Here is a 19,999-nt window from a genome sequence, read left to right on the forward strand (position 1 = left end):
CCTGTCCTGCTCCAGGTGATCCCAGCTCCCACCATCCACCAAAGGGCTCCTGTCCTGCTCCAGGTGATCCCAGCTGCCACCATCCACCAAAGGGCTCCTGTCCTGTCCCAGGTGAGTCCCAGCTGCCACCATCCACCAAAGGGCTCCTGTCCCAGCCACTCCCTGTAGTGAGGCTGCTCTGTGGGACAGGGGACAGCCTGAAGTGCTGGCTTGGAGGGTGCAGTGAATATTGCTGGATCTAAAGGTCATTCTCTCCCTGGTGAGAATATCCTTCCTCCAAGCTACAAACAGCTGTAGATTTTGAGGAGCTGATTTGCTGTTGTGGGAGGGGTCTCTTTATCTCTTGTGCTGTTTTCCTTCCTTCTTGCCCATCCCTGCCCCCAGAAAATCACCCCAAGTGTACCTAACTTGGAGGTGAAGTTTTAAACCCCTCGAGATACTTGTAAATAGATGGGGGAACCTTAATCCTTCCCTATCTCATCTTTTGTCAGCTGGCTGGGAGGAAAAGGAAAACTTCTGCAGGGAAATAGCTGAAATACAGGTTTGTGAGGATGTAGCTCTGGATGTGCAGCAGTGATGGTGGAGACAGAGAGAATACCAGAATTTAACTGCAGACAGGGCACTCCAGGCCTGGAAGCAAAGCTTCCCCCACCTTCTGTATGTCTCCTATTCTAAATCCTTTTCCTTTCTGCTCCTGCAAGTTGCCCTTGTCTCCCTCTGCTTCTGAGGCTGCTCCTTTTCATTTGGAGCCATCCCTCCCTCCTGAGAGTGACAGCTGTCCCACCCCTGCCAGGTCGTTTGCCCTTGAGACCATCTTTGATCTGTGCCCTGATAGAAGGGCCGAGTATTGACTTTGGCTGCAGCTTCATTAAGAGGCAGCCTCATTTGTCAACTTGTTTGTTCCCAGAGCTGCTTGGGAGGTGGCAGAGCTTGCATCCCCTCCGAGCTGAGCGCGGCCAGAGTCCAGAATTAACTCCCTTTTCAAGGGTTTCCATCAAGGGCATTGCAGGTGGCCCTGCACAGGTCTCTCCTCCTCATTAATCGATGTCACTGAGGTTTTAAGCAATGTTAGACCCAGTGGGAGTGTGGATGGGAGACCTGCCCAGGCTCTGGGGGCTGCAAGGACCCAGGGACAGCTGTGTCAGTTAATCCAAGGTGCTCCCAGCTGGAAAAGAGGTCTGCTCACAGGGAAATCAGAGCTGGGGGCTGGGATGAGCTCTCAGTGGTGGGAGCCTTGCAGGGGGTTCTTTAGCTCTGGCTGTGTAAGGATTGCGAGTAACGAAGATGAATTTCTCCTGTCAGTTGTCATCAGGTAGCCTGTCTGCCAGTAAAGGTCTCTGGTTGCCATCCAGGTGCTCAGGGGGTGGAGTGAGTGAGCTGCCCAGGCTTCCCTGCACTCCTGGTGCTCACTGAATAAAGCACTGACCAGGGCTTGCTTGTAGGGTCTGCCCTGGGCAGGGGTCACCTCCCTGCCCCACAGGTGCCCCACAGGGACCCCAGAGATGCCAGGGATGGATGTGCCCCATGGGCTGGTCCTTGGAGGGTCTGGGGGGAAACAATCTTGCCCTGCAATCACATGAGATGAAGCTCTAAACATTGGCACTCTCAGGGTAGTTCAGGGATGTGGAATGGCTTCACACAACAGCCCTGGGAAAGAAAAGAGACTCATGGGTGTCACAGAATCAAAGAATTATGGAATGGTTTGGTTTGGAAGGGGCCTTAAAGACCATCTTGTTCCAATCCCCTGCCATGGCAGGGACACCTTCCCCTGTCCCAGGCTGCTCCCAGCCCCATCCAGCCTGGCCTTGGGCACTGCCAGGGATCCAGGGGCAGCCCCAGCTGCTCTGGGCACCCTGTGCCAGGGCCTGCCCACCCTCCCAGGGAACAATTCCCAATTCCCAATATCCCATCCAGCCCTGCCCTCTGGCACTGGGAGCCATTCCCTGTGTCCTGTCCCTCCATCCCTTGTCCCCAGTCCCTCTCCAGCTCTCCTGGAGCCCCTTCAGGCCCTGGCAGGGGCTCTGAGCTCTCTCTGGAGCCTTCTCCTCTCCAGGTGAGCACCCCCAGCTCTCCCAGCCTGGCTCCAGAGCAGAGGGGCTCCAGCCCTGGAGCAGCTCCATGGCCTCTCTGGCCTCACTCCAGTTGGTTCATGTCCTTCCAATGATGACAGCCCCCCAGCTGGAGGCAGCTCTGCAAGTGGGGTCTCATCTGAGCAGGGCAGAGCCCCTTCCCTCCCCCTCTGGCCAAGCTGTCCCATTGCTCAGGGCCAGAGCAGAGGATGGAGCTTTGCTGCTGGGGGCAGCTGCTGCAGCACGGGCGTTTCCAGACCTGTCTGACCCTGTGCAGGAGAAGCAGGTGAAGACAAAAAGCCAAACTTCACCAGGGTCCACTTTCCTGCAGACCCTAAAGTTTCCCTGCCCTTGTGAGGAGGGCTCTAGTGAGGTTGTTTCCATATTCCTGGGGGATGCAGCAGCCTGAGCAGGAGGTGTGGGAGCCCCAGCCCAGCTCATGTGAAGGAAAGCAGCTGAAAACCAGAAGTTGCACAGCTCAGCTGTGCTGCAGGGGTTAAAGCTCTTTGTGTGCTGGGTACTTCCACACTCCTGACAGCACGGAGGGAGCTGAGGGAAAAGATGTTCCTGGCTGTTGCCACGGGCATTTTGCTTCAGCAGGTCCCGAGGTGCTCAGCAGCAGTAATTGTGCAGCTCCACGTGGGCTGCGGTGGGACGGGACCTGCAGGGGGGAGCACGGAGCAAAGCCAGGGAGAATTCTGACTGCAGTGCCAGGAATGGCCCAGGGATTCGACAGCAGGTTGTAAGAGGAGAGACTGGAGGAGGTAAATTTATATAGTCTGGAGGAGGCTCAAGGGGAGACACGACCAGAGTCTATAAATACACACAGAAATAGAAACCAAGGGAGGAAATTATTCAGAAGGAGGGAGGACAAGGAGCTGTGCCTGAAGCAAAGCAAGAAAAGTTTATTCTGGGTCTTGCATGGAGGGAGAACAGCCAGCAGCACCCAGCAGCTGGCTGGGGTGGGGTCCCAGCACTGCCAAGCTCCTGCTCTGCTCCCAGCTCTCAGGGGTCTCTGTGGTCCTGGCTGACCCCAAGATGTGGCAGAGTCTCTTTTCCCAGCCCAGAACCGAAGAAGGAGTCAGGATTCTTCTGTTCTGGTTTTCAAGGTTGTTTATTTTTCTGTTATCTGTAACATTCTTTCCCTGGCCTGCTGAGGTCTGTTCAGCAGGTCAGTCAGTGGCACACTGCCCACCCTCAGGGTGGTGTTGTCTTTTTATACTGAAAACTACCTGTACATTATTTACAATTATTTTCCAATACCTATCACCTATGTTAGACAGTGTGTTCCTACCCTAAACCAATCCAAAAGTGGCACCATCACCCAGAAGATGGAGGTCAAGAAGAAGAAAGAAGAAGGACAAGGTGCACCCAAATTCCTCCATCTTGGGACCCCAAGCCCCCATTCTAAAAACCCCAAAATCCTACTTTTCACTCTGTGACAAACTATCATTTTACTTAAACTTTTGTGGTTTGCAGATCCTCATATAAGCTTGGTAATTTTTTCCATGGTTCAAAAAAAGGCACAGGTGTCTTGGGCTCTGTGCCAAGGTCTCTGAGCCCCCCGGGCTGGGGCTGGAGCAATCCAGGGCAGCCAGAGGGATGTCCTGGCTTCCAACACCCACCCCTCTGATGCCTCCCCAAGCTGGATGCTCCCCCTCCTGACACAGCTCTGCTGTTTTACAGTAGCCCCACCTCATTTCTTCCCTGCCAGCCATCTCACACGGGCGGCTGGCACCCAGCATGCCTTCGAAGGTTTAATAAAACAGATTGAGATGCACTTGGGCTCGTGGCTTGACAACTGGCTCCCCTTGGACAGGAACATTTGCCTTGCTGGGTGACAATGCTTTGAGTCCGTCGCCTTAGGCACTGTGGCTCATTGCTAGTCATCTCTCCAATGAATAATACACAGGCCTGAATATCTGTCTGCATACATCTTCCTTTTCTGTGGGATAATTTAATGTTATCATTGGGCCTCCTGCTCCAAAGATGAAGAGATTACTTCGAACCTGCAGCCTGCAACCACAGCTATTGGTTTCAAACGTCATTAAGTTTCATTATAACAAATAAACACTGCAATGACATTTATAAGTTACCAGAGAGCACAGAAACACAAATATGAAGCAGATAAACTGCATTTGATCCAAATAATTACTGCAGGCAATATCGAGCTTAGGCTGAGCTGGCAGGCGGGTGCTGGGTAATTTATAGGTGTCCATAAGGCACCGTGGTGCACATTGCTCCTTAAAAACGATGATGATGATGGTTATGTGTCTCTCTCTGAGGCCTCAAACAGGTTATGTTCCTGCCACCTTGAAGGCAGGGAGCTTTTCCTCAAGTCAGAGATGGACGTGGCACAGGCAACTGTTACTGTTTGGGGACTTTCCTCTCACCATTCCTCAGGATTTCAGCCTGAGAAGGGACCTGCATTTGAAATTTGTTCTGATTTAAGCTGCAAAAGAGCCTTATTTCTTTATTTATGTAGGTTTTTTGTTTATTTTTCCTTGGGGGTATTTATCCCCACTGCGGATAAGTTCTCAAGAGTGGGGAAATCCTTGGGGAGAGATCACTGATTTACTCCAGGGGAGTATAATTCTATACTTAGAGAATAATGCAATTCTAGAATACACTGACTTGGAAGGGATCTACAAGGATCACAGAGTCCAACTCCTGATTAACAATAATGAAGTTCCTTTCATTTTGACTCCTGGCTTCACACTCCCAGCTCTGAACCCTGAGCAAGGGCTCCTCTACCAGCAAATCAGGTGGAAAAGCATTTCCCCCCTGTCCCCAAGAACCTGAGTGAAAGGCATTTGTTGCTGTGCTGCTTGTGTGAGCTCTCCCAAAGCTGTGCCTCTGCTCTGGGCTGAGAGCACATCATCTCCTAAGTGACCCCAGCAGGGCTCCTCACTCTGAGTCCTGCAGGCAGCGCCCAGGAGGGGGGTCAGACACAGCTGAGTTTATTGACAGCATCTCTCATTACCTGCTAATTAACACAGCAGGCTGCAATGTGCTAATCTGCTCTTGGACCGGGCTTTTGCACCAGGCAGCCATTGACTCTGCAGTGGGGAACATTGAGAAGGAGTTGGTGACAAAACAAAAAGCAAAATCCGTGTTCAATAATCCAAGTCCCCCCCGAGCCTCCTTCTCCAGCAGGGAAGGGGAGAAGCCCCGGGGTCTGTCTGACAGGGCACAGCCCCTTCCCTGGGCCTTCTCCCAGGCCTGCACCTGGGCTGACAAAGCACTTGCAGGGCTGTAAATATTGACTGGATTCATGTTGCCTCTCATTTTTCATGGTTCTTTGCTTTACTGGGTAAAACCCAGGTAAAAAGCACCAGCTGGTTGTTGTCAGCAGTGGTGCAGGTCACTGGCCTCTTCTGTGATGGATAAATGAACTTTCTAGGCATTTCCTTGGCTCTGGGGATAGTGTAGCCAAGATTTTCGTGGAGGAGAGCTTTTATTACACTCCCACATATAGACAGAGAAGTAAGTGAATTTTTAAGCACTTTCCTGGGATAACAAGATGGACACATGTGTGAAATATTTCCTTCTCAGAGATGATCTGCTCCTTGTCTGTTCATCTCAGCATCTCCAACCCCTCCTGCCTCCCCCCTGCCACTTTTTTTTTTGTGTTTATATTGCATATACTTCACTTTAGGCTGTTTTTCAGAATAATTTGTTTTAATTTTAAATATGAATCTTACATGTGTAAAAAAAAATGCACATATTTACAATCACTTCCACTTGTAAAAATCCAAGCAAACAATAATTATAGCAGAAACCTGCTAATTCTCACTCCACTTCATCTTCAGAGCTGATAATTCACACAGCACAACCCCGAGCAATCCCGCCCTGCTCTGGTAAACAGCAGGAGCTGGAGTGAGTCCACAGCCTGCTCTGCAATATCCCAGAGCTCATCTGGCCAGGAGCTCCCCCAAAAGCCACCCAGGTGATGTTTCATGCAGACAGCAGCTTCCCAGCCTTGCAGGGCAATAATAAGATTTATTCCTGCCTTCTCTTCCCTCCATCCGTGAGCTTTGGTGCCACCAAGGAATTTCTTGTTCAGGAAAGTATTGACGGGAAATCTTTGATGGTGGAACTTTCAACACCTGCAGAGATGGAAACACCCTGTAGAGAGACTCATTTAACCCCTCCTTGGATGGATTCTCCAATCTATACAATGTCTCACCAATCACAGCAAGACTAGTTAAAATTATTGTGAGAAGGAGCAGAATTTTCCACTCATTTTAATATTATAGAATCCCAGAGCAGTTTGGGTTGGAGGGGACCTTAAAGATCATCCAACCCCACTTCCATATGCAGAGAATGTAACATTCAATATCTGCATTTTCTGTTCTGAGCTGCATCTTCATTCTGATTTCTCTCCATGCCTCATAGCTTGTGATAACAGATTTTGAAAAACGAGGATGGAAGTGAAACATGGTGCGACCCAAGGCAAGCTCTTTGCTCTAATTTTCCACCCCGTGAACTGCACAACTTCCAGTTGCAGCTCTTCCTGGGAGCAGAGCCAGACTTTGAAATCTCCAAATCGTTTGTGAAATGGATTATTCATCCTTCTCGTTTTCCTACAGACAAGTGTCCTCTGTGCCCTCTAACTCAAAGATGAGCTGAGATTTAAAGGACTCTATTTCAAAAGAGCAGCCCTGATCTGGGAACAAAGGGTGGGCAAAGGGGGAGGCACTTGGATTTACTGTAATCCAGGAAAGGGGGGATCACCTGAGAGATTTCAGAAGGTCACAAGGGATAAAATCCTTAAGGATTTTATCTGGAAGACCTGGTGCAGGCAGCTGCTGCCCACTGCTTTGCACATCTGCTGTTATTTTTAGAAGGAAAAGTTCTGTGGATTCAGGTGGGAGGTTTTAGGTCCCAAGAGTATCTGTGCAAGACTCCTGCAGCTGGGGACCTGCCACCTCCTTTCTGAGCTACAAATAGTTATCATCCAAAAAGCAGCTGGAGTTGCCACAGAGAGAGCTGCTTGGCTTGGCTGGAATTACCAGAGCAGGAGCCTCCCCTGCTCTGTTCTCCCCCCTGAGCCCATCAGCCTGGCCTGGGGAGCTGTGCCAGGACACTGCAGCTTGACAGGAGAACAAATGGTGATTTCTTATTGTGCCACTGGTAACAAAATATTTCTTAGAGTCGTTGGCAGTGCTCAGTGGAGCCAGGCCTGCAGGTGGATCAATGGGAGGAAATCTATTCCCCTCTGCTCCTGTCTCCATGAGGGATTGGTGCTCAGGGCCTGCCCAGGGTTTCCAGTGCCTCTGGAACAGCTGCTGGTGCCACTGTCCCTGTTCCCAGCAAGGACAGGCATCACCTGTGCCCTGAGCAGCCTTGGCACAGGCTCAAAGCTTACAGCTGCCCCTGGAGAGGGAGCCACACCAGCCCAGGCACTGGGAAGCTCTCACACCTCTCTGCCACAGCTTTAGTGACACCACCAGCTTTGCCTCTTGCTGACCCCTCAGCTCCTCTGACACCCCCCTGCAACAGCTTGCCTGCTTTTCCCCCTCCTCCCATGCTGGCCGTGGGTAAAACACCACCTAATCCAGTTTGCTGCCTCTGTCTCCAACTCTGCAAAAGTCCTGTGTGCTCCAAAGCACACATCCCAGCTCTGGCAGCTTGTCTAATAGGAGATAACGCTGCCTGCTCAGAGCTTGGTGTATCTGGGCAGCAGGAGAGGCTGGGAGAGCGGAGCAGCCTGGAGCCATCATGGGAGCTTGGAGTCATCCATGGAGCCAGGAGCCATCCAGAGAGCCTGGAGCCATCCAGAGAGCCTGGAGCCATCTATAGAGCCTGGAGCCATTCACAGACCAGGAACCATCCAACGGAGCCAGGAGCCATCCACAGAGCCTGGAGGAATCCAGAGAGCCTGGAGCCATCTATAGAGCCTGGAGCCATTCACAGGAGCCTTCCATGGAGCCTGGAACCATCCATCCACGGAGCCTGGAGCCATCCACGGAGCCTGGAGCCATCCACAGACCAGGAACCATCCGTGGAGCCTGGAGCCATCCATCCATGGAGCCTGGAGCCATCCACGAAGCCTGGAACCATCCACGAAGCCTGGAACCATCCACAGAGCCTGGAGCCATCCACAGAGCCTGGAGCCATCCACAGACCAGGAACCATCCATGGAGCCAGGAGCCATCTGTGGAGCCTGGAACCATCCATGGAGCCTGGATCCATGCATGCAGCTGGAATATTCAGTGTGATCCAGTCTGTAAGGTCACTTGAATGCTGCTCTTTGGCACCTCGATGCAGTACATTAGTTTGTTTCCTATCAGTGCAGCTCCCAGGAGCAGGCCTTTAATCTCACAAGAGGTAATTCTCCAGGCTGCTGCTGGGAAGAGTTTGCTAATAAATATCCCACGGTAAGGATACTCTTACACCTTTCCCAATCGGCAGCTAATAGCAGAGCAGCGATGACATTTCAGCCCTTTCTGCATGGCTGATCAAACTCCTCACAGCGACTTTGAAAGCAGTGCTGGGATTTCATGTGGGTATCAAAGCCAGCAGAACACTCGATAGTTCAGATCTCTTGCCTCTGTGACTAATAGACAAAAAGAACTCTGAAAGGTTTAATATCTTACTCAAAATTTCCCTGTTTCCTGTTTGAAGCTACTTAGTGGACACAGTGGGATGTTGATGGTTCCTCTCAAAGCAGTGCTAGGAAAATATCTGACATCACTGTGGGATGAGCTCAGCTCAGCACGTGGGCTTGCTGAGAGCTGGTCACGGCCAGGAGACCACGCGTTCCCAGGGGCCAGGCAGGAGAGCAGAGCACTGGCTTTGCACCTTAAACTCTGCTCTGGCAGCTGGCATTAGGACCACAGGGTCATTTATTTGAAAACAACTTAAGATCATCAAGTCCAACCCTCAACCCAGCACCTCCAACATATTCATCACTAAGCCATGTCCCCAAGTGCCACATCCACATCTCTTGTGAACATCCCAGCAACAGGGACCCCACCCCTGCCCTGGACAGCCCCTTCCTGTAGCCATGATATTTTCTGAAAAATCCCTTTGCCAGGATTTTTCTCCTGAGAAGCCTCAAAGGAAAAGAAAAATTATAATTATCTGCTGCTGTGGAGTGCAACAGGTGCATCTTCGATTGGTCCATATTGGTTGTTTCTAATTAATGGCCAATCACAGTCAGCTGGCTTGGACTCTCTGAGATTCACGAGCTTTTGTTATCATTCCACTTCCTTTCTTTGCTAGCCTTCTGATGAAATCCTTTCTTCTATTCTTTTAGTATAGTTTTAATACAATATATACCATAAAATAATAAATCAGCCTTCTGAAACATGGAGTCAACATTCTCATCTCTTCCCTTGTCCTGGGCCCCCTGTGAACACCACCACACCTTCCAATGCTTTGCAACCCTTTCTGTGAAGAACACTTTCCTTAATATCCAACCTGAACCTCCCCTGCTGTCACGTGAGGCCATTTCCTTGTCCTGTCCCTTGTTCCCTGGGAGCAGAGTCTGCCCCACACCTGGCTGCCCCCTGCAGCCAGGGAGTCGTGGAGAGGGAGAAGGTCCCCCCTGAGCCTCCTTTCCTCCAGCCCCTTCCCCACATTCATTGCCCTACTTTTCATTGCTTTTTCCTGGGCATCCCTTTGGCTTTGATTTCACCTCAGTGCATCCCACACCTTCCCCTGGGAGCTGCAGAGGTGGAACCAATGGGGACCCCCAGGCTGTGCTTCCAGGGAAAGCCTCATTTCCCTGTGTGCCTGTGGGTGAGCAAGGCACGAGCTCAGCTCCTGCTTCCCTCCTCTGCCAGGTCACACAGCTGGTCAGTGACCAGCACCATGCATACACCTGAGTCATCCCTTGACTTTGTGCTGTGCTTTGGTTTCTTTCAAGTTGAATAATTCAGCACTGAGGCCATGTGAGCTGGACTTACGCAGTCTCTTCAAAAAAGGCCAAACTGACATTTTTGTTCAAACAGATTTGATTTTATTTTCTCCCCAAGGAAGCCAAATTTTAAAAAACAGAAATCTTATGCAAGGGCTGAACTCAAGCTACCTCTCTTATTTGTGCAGTGAAGCCCAAGGCAGTGTCTGACATGGCTGTGGCCATCACCAGCAAAGGGCTGTCCTGTGGGGAGGCTGATCCACATCCCCTCACTGAGGACAGCATCACTGTGCCAGACCTCTGCTCCTGTCTGGGCAGCCACAGCTCTTTGCTTCTCTGATGCTGTAGGAAAAGCTCATCTCTGTCCTTGTCTGGAGAAATCCTTGCCCCTGGGAACTCGTGGCTCCCTCTTCCCTGTGCTCTGTACCCGGCCAGGCCTTGGGCTCCACCTCAGTGCAGGTCTGGGTGTTGTGTCCCACCAGGGAGGGAACTGGGCTGCAGGCAGGTCATGAGCAGCTCTGCTGCCTGCACAGCTCCTCCCTGTGCTTCCCCATGACTGACAATTCCAGAGAGCTTTGTAAATAATGTAAAGCTTTTGTCTGCTTGCTCTTCCTCCTCATCTGAAAATCAATGTGGGCGCGTGTTCTGGAGCACGATGGGCCCTGTGCAGGGGCTCAGTGTCCTTGGCTCCAGGGAGGGGACCCAAAGGAGCACTGGGAACCAGCCTGTTTGTCACAGAGCCACAGCAGGAGCTGTGTGGGGTGGTGCAGAGCCAGGCCCTGCTCTGCTGGGGATTGTGGGCACGGGGCCATCTCTTCCCAACCCTCTCCATGACCAAGAGACAGCTCCATCTCCAGGTGTCGTGCCACAAGAAACCAGCCCCAAGCTGGGCTGATTTTCCTGAAATCAGCTGTAATTTCAGCCCCTGGGCCAAAATGCCCAGATTTCCATCAGGTGGGATCTGCTTGGTCTGAAGCAAGCCCCTCCTGGGATGTTGTGTAGGATTAGGATGTCTCACAGCAGCCCTTGATCATCCTCCCACCACGCTTCGTGACGGCTCCAAGCTGAGGGAGGGATCAGCTCTTCCCACTGAGGGACAAGGAGAATGTCCCACCACTCCTAATCACCAGGCCTTTCATTTCAGAACAGTAATATTTTGACAAGGAGCTCATAGTCCTCCTTCTCCACTTCTATGCTCTCCTCAACAAAAAGGACTAATTCTTTTCAGAGCACAATGGACATTCAAAGCTTCACTTACATAAAAGCAGCCACAATGTCTCCATTTCTAATGAGTCATTGTTCCCTCGGTGAGTCCCTCGCTTCCTACTACAATACTCACTCCTCTTGGGTAATGAAAATTTAACTTTCTGCTGCTCCCGGTTGCTGGTTTGGGCACAGGAGGCTGCAAGCTGAAATAATTCAGCCAGGAACTCATGCAAACAGATTTCAGTCTTCAGAGAGCTTTAAAAGCCTGTCACAGACTCTGGCTTTAGAGATGGAAGGGGCTTCAAGGTCCTGCTGCAGCACAGACCGTGGCAATGTCATTGTGTAGGTGCCTTCCTCTGTTTTCTGGGTTGTTAAACAGGATTTTCGGGCCTTCTCGCCATCCGTGGGCGTTGAGACATCTGAAAAGCAATGCCCTGGCACTGGCAGTGTTATTTCCCTTGGAAGTCACAAACAGAGAAGAGTCTCAGCCTTTGTTTGAAAGAACAAGGCAACATTACAGAGAAACACTGAGAAACAGGAGCCACACGTACAAAATCCATTAAGGAAATAGAAAGAGTTCTAAAGTGCTTCTCTCTTTTTTCCTCCTTTTTTCTTCCTTAAGCTTTTATGACACGCTTGTGACTTCACAAGGATCCAGCCTGGGGTTTTTGAAAGCAGGGTTAGTGTTCTTGCCTTCTTGCTCTTCACCGTGGTGCCTTTATTGTCCCCTTTTGTTCCTGCCCTTGGGGGTTTCAGTGGCTGCAGAAGTGCCCCCCATGAGAGAGGCTCCTTGAGGAGCTTGGGGCAAGCAAGGGGGTCCTGCTGGTGCCTGGCAGTGTGACAGTGTTCACAGGGGTCTGAGGATGAGGGAAGAGACGAGGATCTGACTCCATGTTTCACAAGGCTGATCTATTATTTTATGATATATATTACATTAAAACTATACTAAAAGAATAGAAGAAAGGATTTCATCAGAAGGCTGGCTAAGAATAGAAAAAGAAGGAATGATAACAAAGGCTTGTGGCTCAGAGAGAGAGTCTGAGCCAGCTGGACTGTGATTGGCCATTAATTAGAAACAAGCACATGAGCCCAATCCCAGATGCACCTGTTGCATTCCACAGCAGCAGATAACCATTGGTTACATTTTGTTCCTGAGGCCTCTCAGCTTCTCAGGAGGAAAAATCCTAAGGAAAGGATTTTTCATAAAATATGTCTGCAGCACTGGCAGCTCCTCAGGGAGAGGGGCAAAGCAGCAAGCAGGAGGAGATGGGAAGGCTCTGGGACCAAGAGCTCCTGTGGTGACAGCAGGTGACCTGTGGTGACAGCGCACATCCAGCTGCAGGGCAGCTCCAGAGTGCAGTGGGACACTGCGCTGGACCCTGGCCAAGTGGCTTCATTAGCATCTCATTTCCATAGCTGTTTGCTTTTAAAACAAAACAAAAAAATTCAACAACGAATTCAGAGCCCTGAGCTTTGCTTCTGCTCAGAGCATGTCTGTGCTGGATGGGCAGATCCTCAATGGACACTCTCAGGGGCAGAGTCAGTGCCCAGTGACTCCCAGTGAAGTTCCCAGGAAGCCAGGCATCAACTCAGTCATTTCCTTGAAAATATTCCAAGTCTTCACACTTAAGGAAAGATGGGATGTGGAAGTAAAACAGGGCTACACTTGGGTTGGGGGCACGTGGACATGTTGTTGCATCTCCCTGCTTTGTTATGCAGCACTTCCCAAATCCAGATTTGGGGATGCTTTGTGCAGCAGGAGATGACAAGGACAGGGGTGATGAGGGTGCCATGCCTGGACTCTTGTTGGGCTCATGTGGTGAGCTGTATCTGCCTCTGGGGTCCAGCACAGGAAGGAGCTGGAGCTGCTGGAGCCAGTCCAGAAAAGGCCACGGAGCTGCTCCAGGGCTGGAGCCAGGCTGGGAGAGCTGGGGGTGCCCACCTGGAGAGGAGCAGCTCCAGGCAGAGCTCAGAGCCCCTGCCAGGGCCTGAAGGGGCTCCAGGAGAGCTGGAGAGGGATGGGGACAAGGGATGGAGGGACAGGACCCAGGGAATGGCTCCCTTGGGCAGGGCTGGATGGGATATTGGGAATTGGGAATTGTTCCCTGTGAGGGTGGGCAGGCCCTGGCACAGGGTGCCCAGAGCAGCTGGGGCTGCCCCTGGATCCCTGGCAGTGCCCAAGGCCAGGCTGGACAAGGCTGGGAGCAGCCTGGGACAGAGGAAGGTGGCCCTGCCATGGCAGGGGTGGAACTGGATGGGGTTTTAAATTCCCTTCCAACCCAAACAATTCCATGATTCTCAGATGAGCTCCTATTCTGCAGAGATTTGGATTAACCAGTATGTATGGCTGAAACTCTGTATAGTGGAAGGGGAGAAGCTGGGAAGCTCCTGCTTCCCAACAGGTTGGAGTGAAACCTCCTGCTTTGAAACCAAAGCGTCATTTTGTAATTCCATTTTAAACATTCCTAGAAAAATACCCAACTGACATCTCTCAGCCCATTTTCTTGTAGCTGAAAACGCTCAGCCTGCATTTGTAAATCACCCTTTCCCAATCTTTCCTCATTTTCAGTTATTTTCTGTCAAGTATCTTATCTCCCTTAAAACTTTTCTGCAAATTACTTGTTCCTTTGACATTAAGACATAAGCTGCAACGTGGACAGGCCTCTGATCTTCCAAACCCAGTTAAACCCAGTAATCAGACTTTAAGCTGATTTGAAAGTGAGTTGAGCTCTGTCTTCAGTACTTTTTTCTTTTTATTTTATCTGAGATTTAGGGAGAGATGATCCTGCTGTGGAGCAGGGACTGGGCCAGGTAATGCTCTTAAGGTCCTTGCACCCATCTTTCCTCTCCTGTGACTGAATCTGAGCTGTTTGTAGCTGAAATGGAGCCTTGGATGAATAAAAAATGGGTTTAAGTGACAATTCTTCATACTGAACAAACACAGGGAAGGAAAATACAGGAGACATATGCCATGTTTCTGCTCTGATTTTCCATGGCCATCAGCTCGTCTTTAAAACAAATCAAGAAATAGGAGAAAAAGGAAAAATAAAACATAAAAAGAGCTTCATTTCCAGCAGCAATTATCAAATGAAGCCTGTGCTTAATGGGCATTTGCAGAGGGCACAGACACCACTTTGTGCCTCTGCGTTCTCATTAGAGCTCGTGCAGCTCCCAGCTGACAACCTGATAATTCTCACTGATAAAACAAATCTTTTTGGGTTATTGCTGCATTCCTGCACTGTCCCTGCTCGCCCAGCTCTGCCTTGAGAATTGTCAGGATTACAGAGTGAGCTGTGAAAACCCAGTTAGTGGGTGGAAAGTATATATTAAAATAAAACAACAAAACAACAAAGCAAAACACCCACTTTTTCTGCTTTCTGAGTTTTCTCTCTCATTCTCTCATTCAATTTTTCCCTGCTGTCCTAGGAGTGTTTGTCCTTTATGAATCCAAAAAAAAAAAAAAAAAAAAAATTACAGAGCTACAGAGCTGACTCATATTCCCTTTGAAATCAAATATTCAAATCTCAGCACAAAGGTTTGTGTCAGAGGCCACCATGACCTCTGGCGAGTGCCTCCCAGCAGGAAAAACTGGAATCTCCTCTGGAATTAACCTGCCCTGTTGTGCAGGGAGCACCATGCCAAAAGACCACTGTGGCCTTTTGGAGTATCTGGGGTGAAAATCAGAGTTCCTTGGAGATATGTGGGTGCTGGAGACCTGGGATCTCCAAAATACCCACAAACAAGGTGCCCAAGGTGCTCCTGGAGATCTGCAAAAATTCCAGCTGGGCCTTTTACCTTCCTGTAATCTAACACATCTGGAATTTCAAAAGGGCAGCTCTGCTTTTCCCTGTGCTCCTTTAGGTGGCTAAGAGTGAGCTGAAGCTATAATAAATTAAATTGAAATATAAGCACTCATGTAGGGGCGCACGTTGGTTCAACAGCATGAGCTGAAAAGTGATGGAGCTTTGGAGCCCTGCCCTGTAGGAAAGGCTCTGCAGCTCATCTGGAAACAAGTTCAGATGCAAGAACTTGTGTCACACTTAACCTTGGTTCTGGATTAATCATCAGGCAATGATTAAATGTAGTCAGTGTAAATTAGGATTGAATTGATTTGGGGTGGATCACATGGAGATTGTCCCGCTTTGACAAATTGGTTTTCAAGAGGAATTTTTCCTCCAGCCCAGTTCCCTTCCGTGGACTGAACAGACACTCAGTGGAGGGCACAGGCTCTGAATTCCTGCCTGATGCAGGGCCATAATTCCTACCCAGAGAGGCTCCCGGTCCTACAAACCCCACAGGTAACTCACTGAGGGGCAATTCAGTGGTTCTGCCTTCCCCCCAACACCTTTTTCCCAGATCATCTCCTGAATCCAGAATCAGAGCAAGAATAAGTGAGGGCAGAGCAATTGGGATGCTCTACAACCAACTCACACAAAAAACTGTACCCACAGCAGCCCAGATATCAGCAGATTTGAAATGGCCCCACATTTAGGATCTTCCAGCTTCAGACTGTGGCTTTGCAGGGGGATTTTGGGGTTGTCCCATGCTCTCATTATGGAAAGAAAAAGAAATAGCAGGATTTAACACTTTGAATCCCTGGAACACTTTCAATCCCTGCAACGTCCAAGGTTGGATGTGGCTTGGAGCAGCCTGGGATAGTGGAAGGTGTCCCCCCCCATGGCAGGGGGTGGAATGAGATGAGCTTTAAGATCCCTCCCAACCCAAACCATTCTGGGATTCTCTGATTCTCTGAATAATTTGCAATCATGGCAAAACCAAGGGAGAGTGAAAATAAAACTGAGTAAACTCTGCTGTGGAAGAAGTGACTGGAGTGCTTCCCATGGAAAATGAGAAGTGCCATGTCACACCTGAGGTGTGAGACATCCCACCATGGCAGGAGATGACCCGGGGCTGGGATTTGTTATTGCAGCATTGCAGGTAGGGAAGGGTGAGGAGAGATTTGTGAGTTTGACAATGCAGCTTTGAGAAAGGCAGTGCTGAAGCAGAGCTGGGCCTTCCCTTCCCCTCCAGATGTGTGGGAAGTTCCCAGCAAATGCCAGGAGGTGACACCTGGGGAGGGAGCAGAACAGCAGCAGTTGGTTGTTTCCCAGTGTGTTTTATAGCAGGTTGTTTCCTTGCACATCCTGATTTCAGAGAGCACACGAGGTGGGAGCAAGGCTCAGAAGCAGAGAATCAACATCCTCTTTTATTATGTGTAATATAAAATATTGCTGCTGCTGAACATCCTGCTGCTTCTCTGTCTGTGATCGTTGTGGCTGAAACACTACCACCACAATTTGGAATAAAACTGTTACAAGAAATGCTGGTGCCTCTTGGTTGGAGCTTTTTTCCCCCTCCCCAGGGAGCAAAAATATTGCAAATATTTGTCTGTCACAAAGTGCTGTGTCCACCTCTGGGTCCTCAGCACAGGAAATATGTGGAGTTTCTGGAGTGAGTCCAGAGGAGGCTGCAGAGATGCTCCAGGGCTGCTCTGGAGCCAGGCTGAGAGAGCTGGGGGTGCTCACCTGGAGGAGAATCCAGGGAGAGCTCAGAGCCCCTGCCAGGGCCTGAAGGGGCTCCAGGAGAGCTGGAGAGGGACTGGGGACAAGGGATGGAGGGACAGGACACAGGGAATGGCTCCCAGTGCCAGAGGGCAGGGATGGATGGGATATTGGGAAGAAATTCCTCCCTGTGAACAGGATAAGCTTTAAGGTCCCTTCCCACCCATTCTATCATTCTATGGGTCAATCACGTAATTAAGCAAACACATAATTAAGAGCTGCTGAGCTCAGTCTCCCATCTGTGCTGTGCCAGGAGCATCCTGGCCTGCTGCATCCCAAGGAGTGCATGGTGTGGGAAGGCACTGCAGAGCTGACAGTGTCCTGTTCCTCTCTGTTCCTTGCAGGCCAAGCGTCCTCGTTCACGCAGCAGCCGCAGGACCAGGTGGTGATCGCGGGGCAGCCGGTGACGCTGCTCTGCGCCATCCCCGAGTACAATGGCATCGTGCTCTGGATCAAGGACGGGCTGGCCCTCGGCGTCGGACGGGACCTCTCAAGTAAGTGGGGACACCCTGTTAGAACCCTGGGGACTGAGGACTGTAAACTTTCTGTACTGGCAAACACTGACCCTCAAGAAAACACTGCATTTGACCATTGTTGAGAAGGATGAAAGTTTGACAAGAAAGTCTCACAGAAATGTGTGCTTGGCAGAAAGATTTTTAAATGTAGAGTCTGATGAAGGAATAGAGATGGAAGCAAGTTTTGATATAGAAGACAAGAATTGCTGAGCCAGTCTCACTGGATAACCAAGGAGGCAAAGGGTGTGTTAGTTAGAAGGGGTTTTTATGGCTTAGAGCAAAGGATAAACCCACCCCAAACAAGAAGATGTTTGTACCAAGCAGAAAAATAGCCAGGCAAACAAGTCAGCAAATGTGGCAAATAGAAAAAAGGTCTCAGAATTTTCCACTGCAAGGAAACTGAAAAGCAACTTCTAGCTTAAACTGTAATGTACTGACTTTGAGTGATTGGAGAACAGTAACATGAATATGGTAATTACAGTAGTTATGATAGGCTATACATAATAGTTACGGTATAGATTGGTTCTACTGTATTAAGATGCTCAGCAAAGTATATAATGCATTGTAACCAAAAGAAAAGTCTATAATGCATTGTAACCAAATCCAAAGGGTCTCCAGGCCTGCCTGCAGCTCACAGCTGTAGGCACAGCTCTGTCACCCACAACCCCGGACTGCTGTAACCTCTTGGATACAATAAACTGCATTTTGTATACAATAAACTGCATTTTGGACACATTAAACTGCATTTTGAAGAGCCCCTGGAGTCCCACATACCTCAATCAGGCTCTTACTAATCATAAAACTGTAAAAAAAATCTTCTAAAAAATAAGTCAGCACCCACCTGTTAGAACTCTAGTTACTAAGAATTTTAAACTTTCTGTACTGACAAACACCCCAAAGAAAACACTACATTTAACCTAAAACCATAAAAAAACCTTCCAAAATGAAATAATAAAATGAAAATTATGTATGTATACTTTAAACAAAAGTGTATAATATCATGTAATAAAAAGCTTAAAATTTTAAAATTTAAATTATTAATATATTTTATATATAATATAAAATAATATAACTTTTAATATATAACAAAATAAAAGTTTTTAAACAAAAACCAATCCTTCTTCATAAGTTTAAATAAGATTATATCATTAAATACAAAATAAATACGATTAAAATAAATTATTAAAATTAATTAATAATAAAAATAAATATAAATAAAACCATAATAAAAATAAATAAGAATAGCAATAATAGATCTAAATAAAATAAATAATTAATTTATAATTATAAATTATAAATTTAAATATAAACAAAATAAAACAAGTCACAAATAATTCGTTATTAAGGTAAAAATAAAACTAATTTCAGTGTCATTTCTTAATTAAACCATTTATCCTTAAAAAAACTTATAAATAAAATACAACTCCCTTTTTAACATATTAAAATAAGATACAATAAAACTCATAATTTATAAAACTGTAATATAAATAAAAATGAATAAACATCTAAATCCAAATGAAAAATACCATCTCACACATTTAATCCCAACTTTAACCAAAAGAAAAAAAAAAATCCCCTCCCACCCTCCATAAACAAGGAAAGCAGGAGCTCTCCTCGTCCGACATTTATTTGGGGAATAATGTTTTCATTTCAACTCCAACACCTTCCAGTCCACCCAAACATAGGCACTGATGCCTGGAATAAATTAAAATCTGTTTTGCTCTTACCTGAAACAAATCTGTTGGCTCCCACAGATGTCGCCTGACCCTTTGGAAAGGCCTGGCTTGATTTCCTTGGAAATTAACGTCACCTTTCCAAAATATGGGATGAAATGTTTTATAAATGTTGCAAGTGCCTGTTTTGATATTCTCAAAAACAAAAAGAACCATAGAATATCCTGATTTTGAAGGGACCCACAAGCCTCTGTTTGCTTTGGACAAGTGTTTGTGGCTTCCTCAGGCTTTCGTTTTGACAAATTTTAGTTTGGTGACCAAATTGCTCAGAAGTCACATTCCTTAGTCCCACATCCTCACTGGGATTGAGGGTTAATTGCAGCTGGTGAAGACTGGGGCAATACTGAGGAAGTTTCAAGTTTATTCTGTACATTTTGCTGGAAAACACTAATTTGGAACTATTTCACATGAATAGGAAGAGTGTTTGCTGGAAACAGCCTGGGAGGACATGGAGCCCTTCAGGAGCTGCAGTGTCCCCCAGGCTCTGCAGAGTTTGTGCACGTGTGACACCGCTCAGCTCCCAGTGACCTGGGAGAGTTTTCCCCAAGGCAAGAAGCAGCATTGAGAAACCAGGGGAGGCTCCATGCTTTTTGGTCTCCAGGGACCCTGCTCTCCCCTAGAGTGCAGTGCCTGCTCCTTCTTCCCCTCAGTTTTTTATTAATACATATAATTGCTCATTTAGAGCCATGCCTGAGTGAGCAGCCCCATCTTCGCCTGTTTTTCAGAGCTCTGAGCCACAATTTTTGCATCTATTAGAGAGCTGAGCTTCCCATGCAAGACCTTGCAACACGACTGAGTAACAAGAGCTCCAGTGAAGTAGGGAGCTGATGTGAATGACTTCCACAATTAACAGAGCCAGGGCTGCTGGAAGCCACAGGAGCTGCCAGCTCGCGTGATACCAGCTCAGCCAGTGTCTAATTAGCACAATACAAACAAACCCATCATTTGTACTCCTCGCGGTTCAGGAGAGCAAATCCTGCTGTTGCTAACTCGAGAAACAACAGAAGCACAAGTGTGTGCCAGTGCTGTGTTACACAGGGCACAGGAG

General features: G+C 48.4%; 1 protein-coding gene across 3 annotated transcripts in view; it reads left to right on the forward strand.

Annotated features, from left to right (window-relative positions):
• Positions 1-19,999, forward strand: part of KIRREL3 (kirre like nephrin family adhesion molecule 3) — a 399,979-nt gene that overhangs the window by 268,879 nt on the left and 111,101 nt on the right. For all 3 annotated transcript variants that reach the window (XM_071449858.1, XM_071449859.1, XM_071449860.1), the window contains one exon: positions 17,048-17,197. In XM_071449858.1, coding sequence (XP_071305959.1) covers positions 17,048-17,197 — 150 coding nt within the window. The remainder of the gene's footprint in view (positions 1-17,047; positions 17,198-19,999) is intronic.

The sequence above is a fragment of the Agelaius tricolor genome, unplaced genomic scaffold (assembly GCF_023055355.1).
Source record: "Agelaius tricolor isolate 1412-34295 unplaced genomic scaffold, bAgeTri1.0.p SCAF_29, whole genome shotgun sequence".
In the NCBI taxonomy this organism is placed as follows: Eukaryota; Metazoa; Chordata; class Aves; order Passeriformes; family Icteridae; genus Agelaius; species Agelaius tricolor.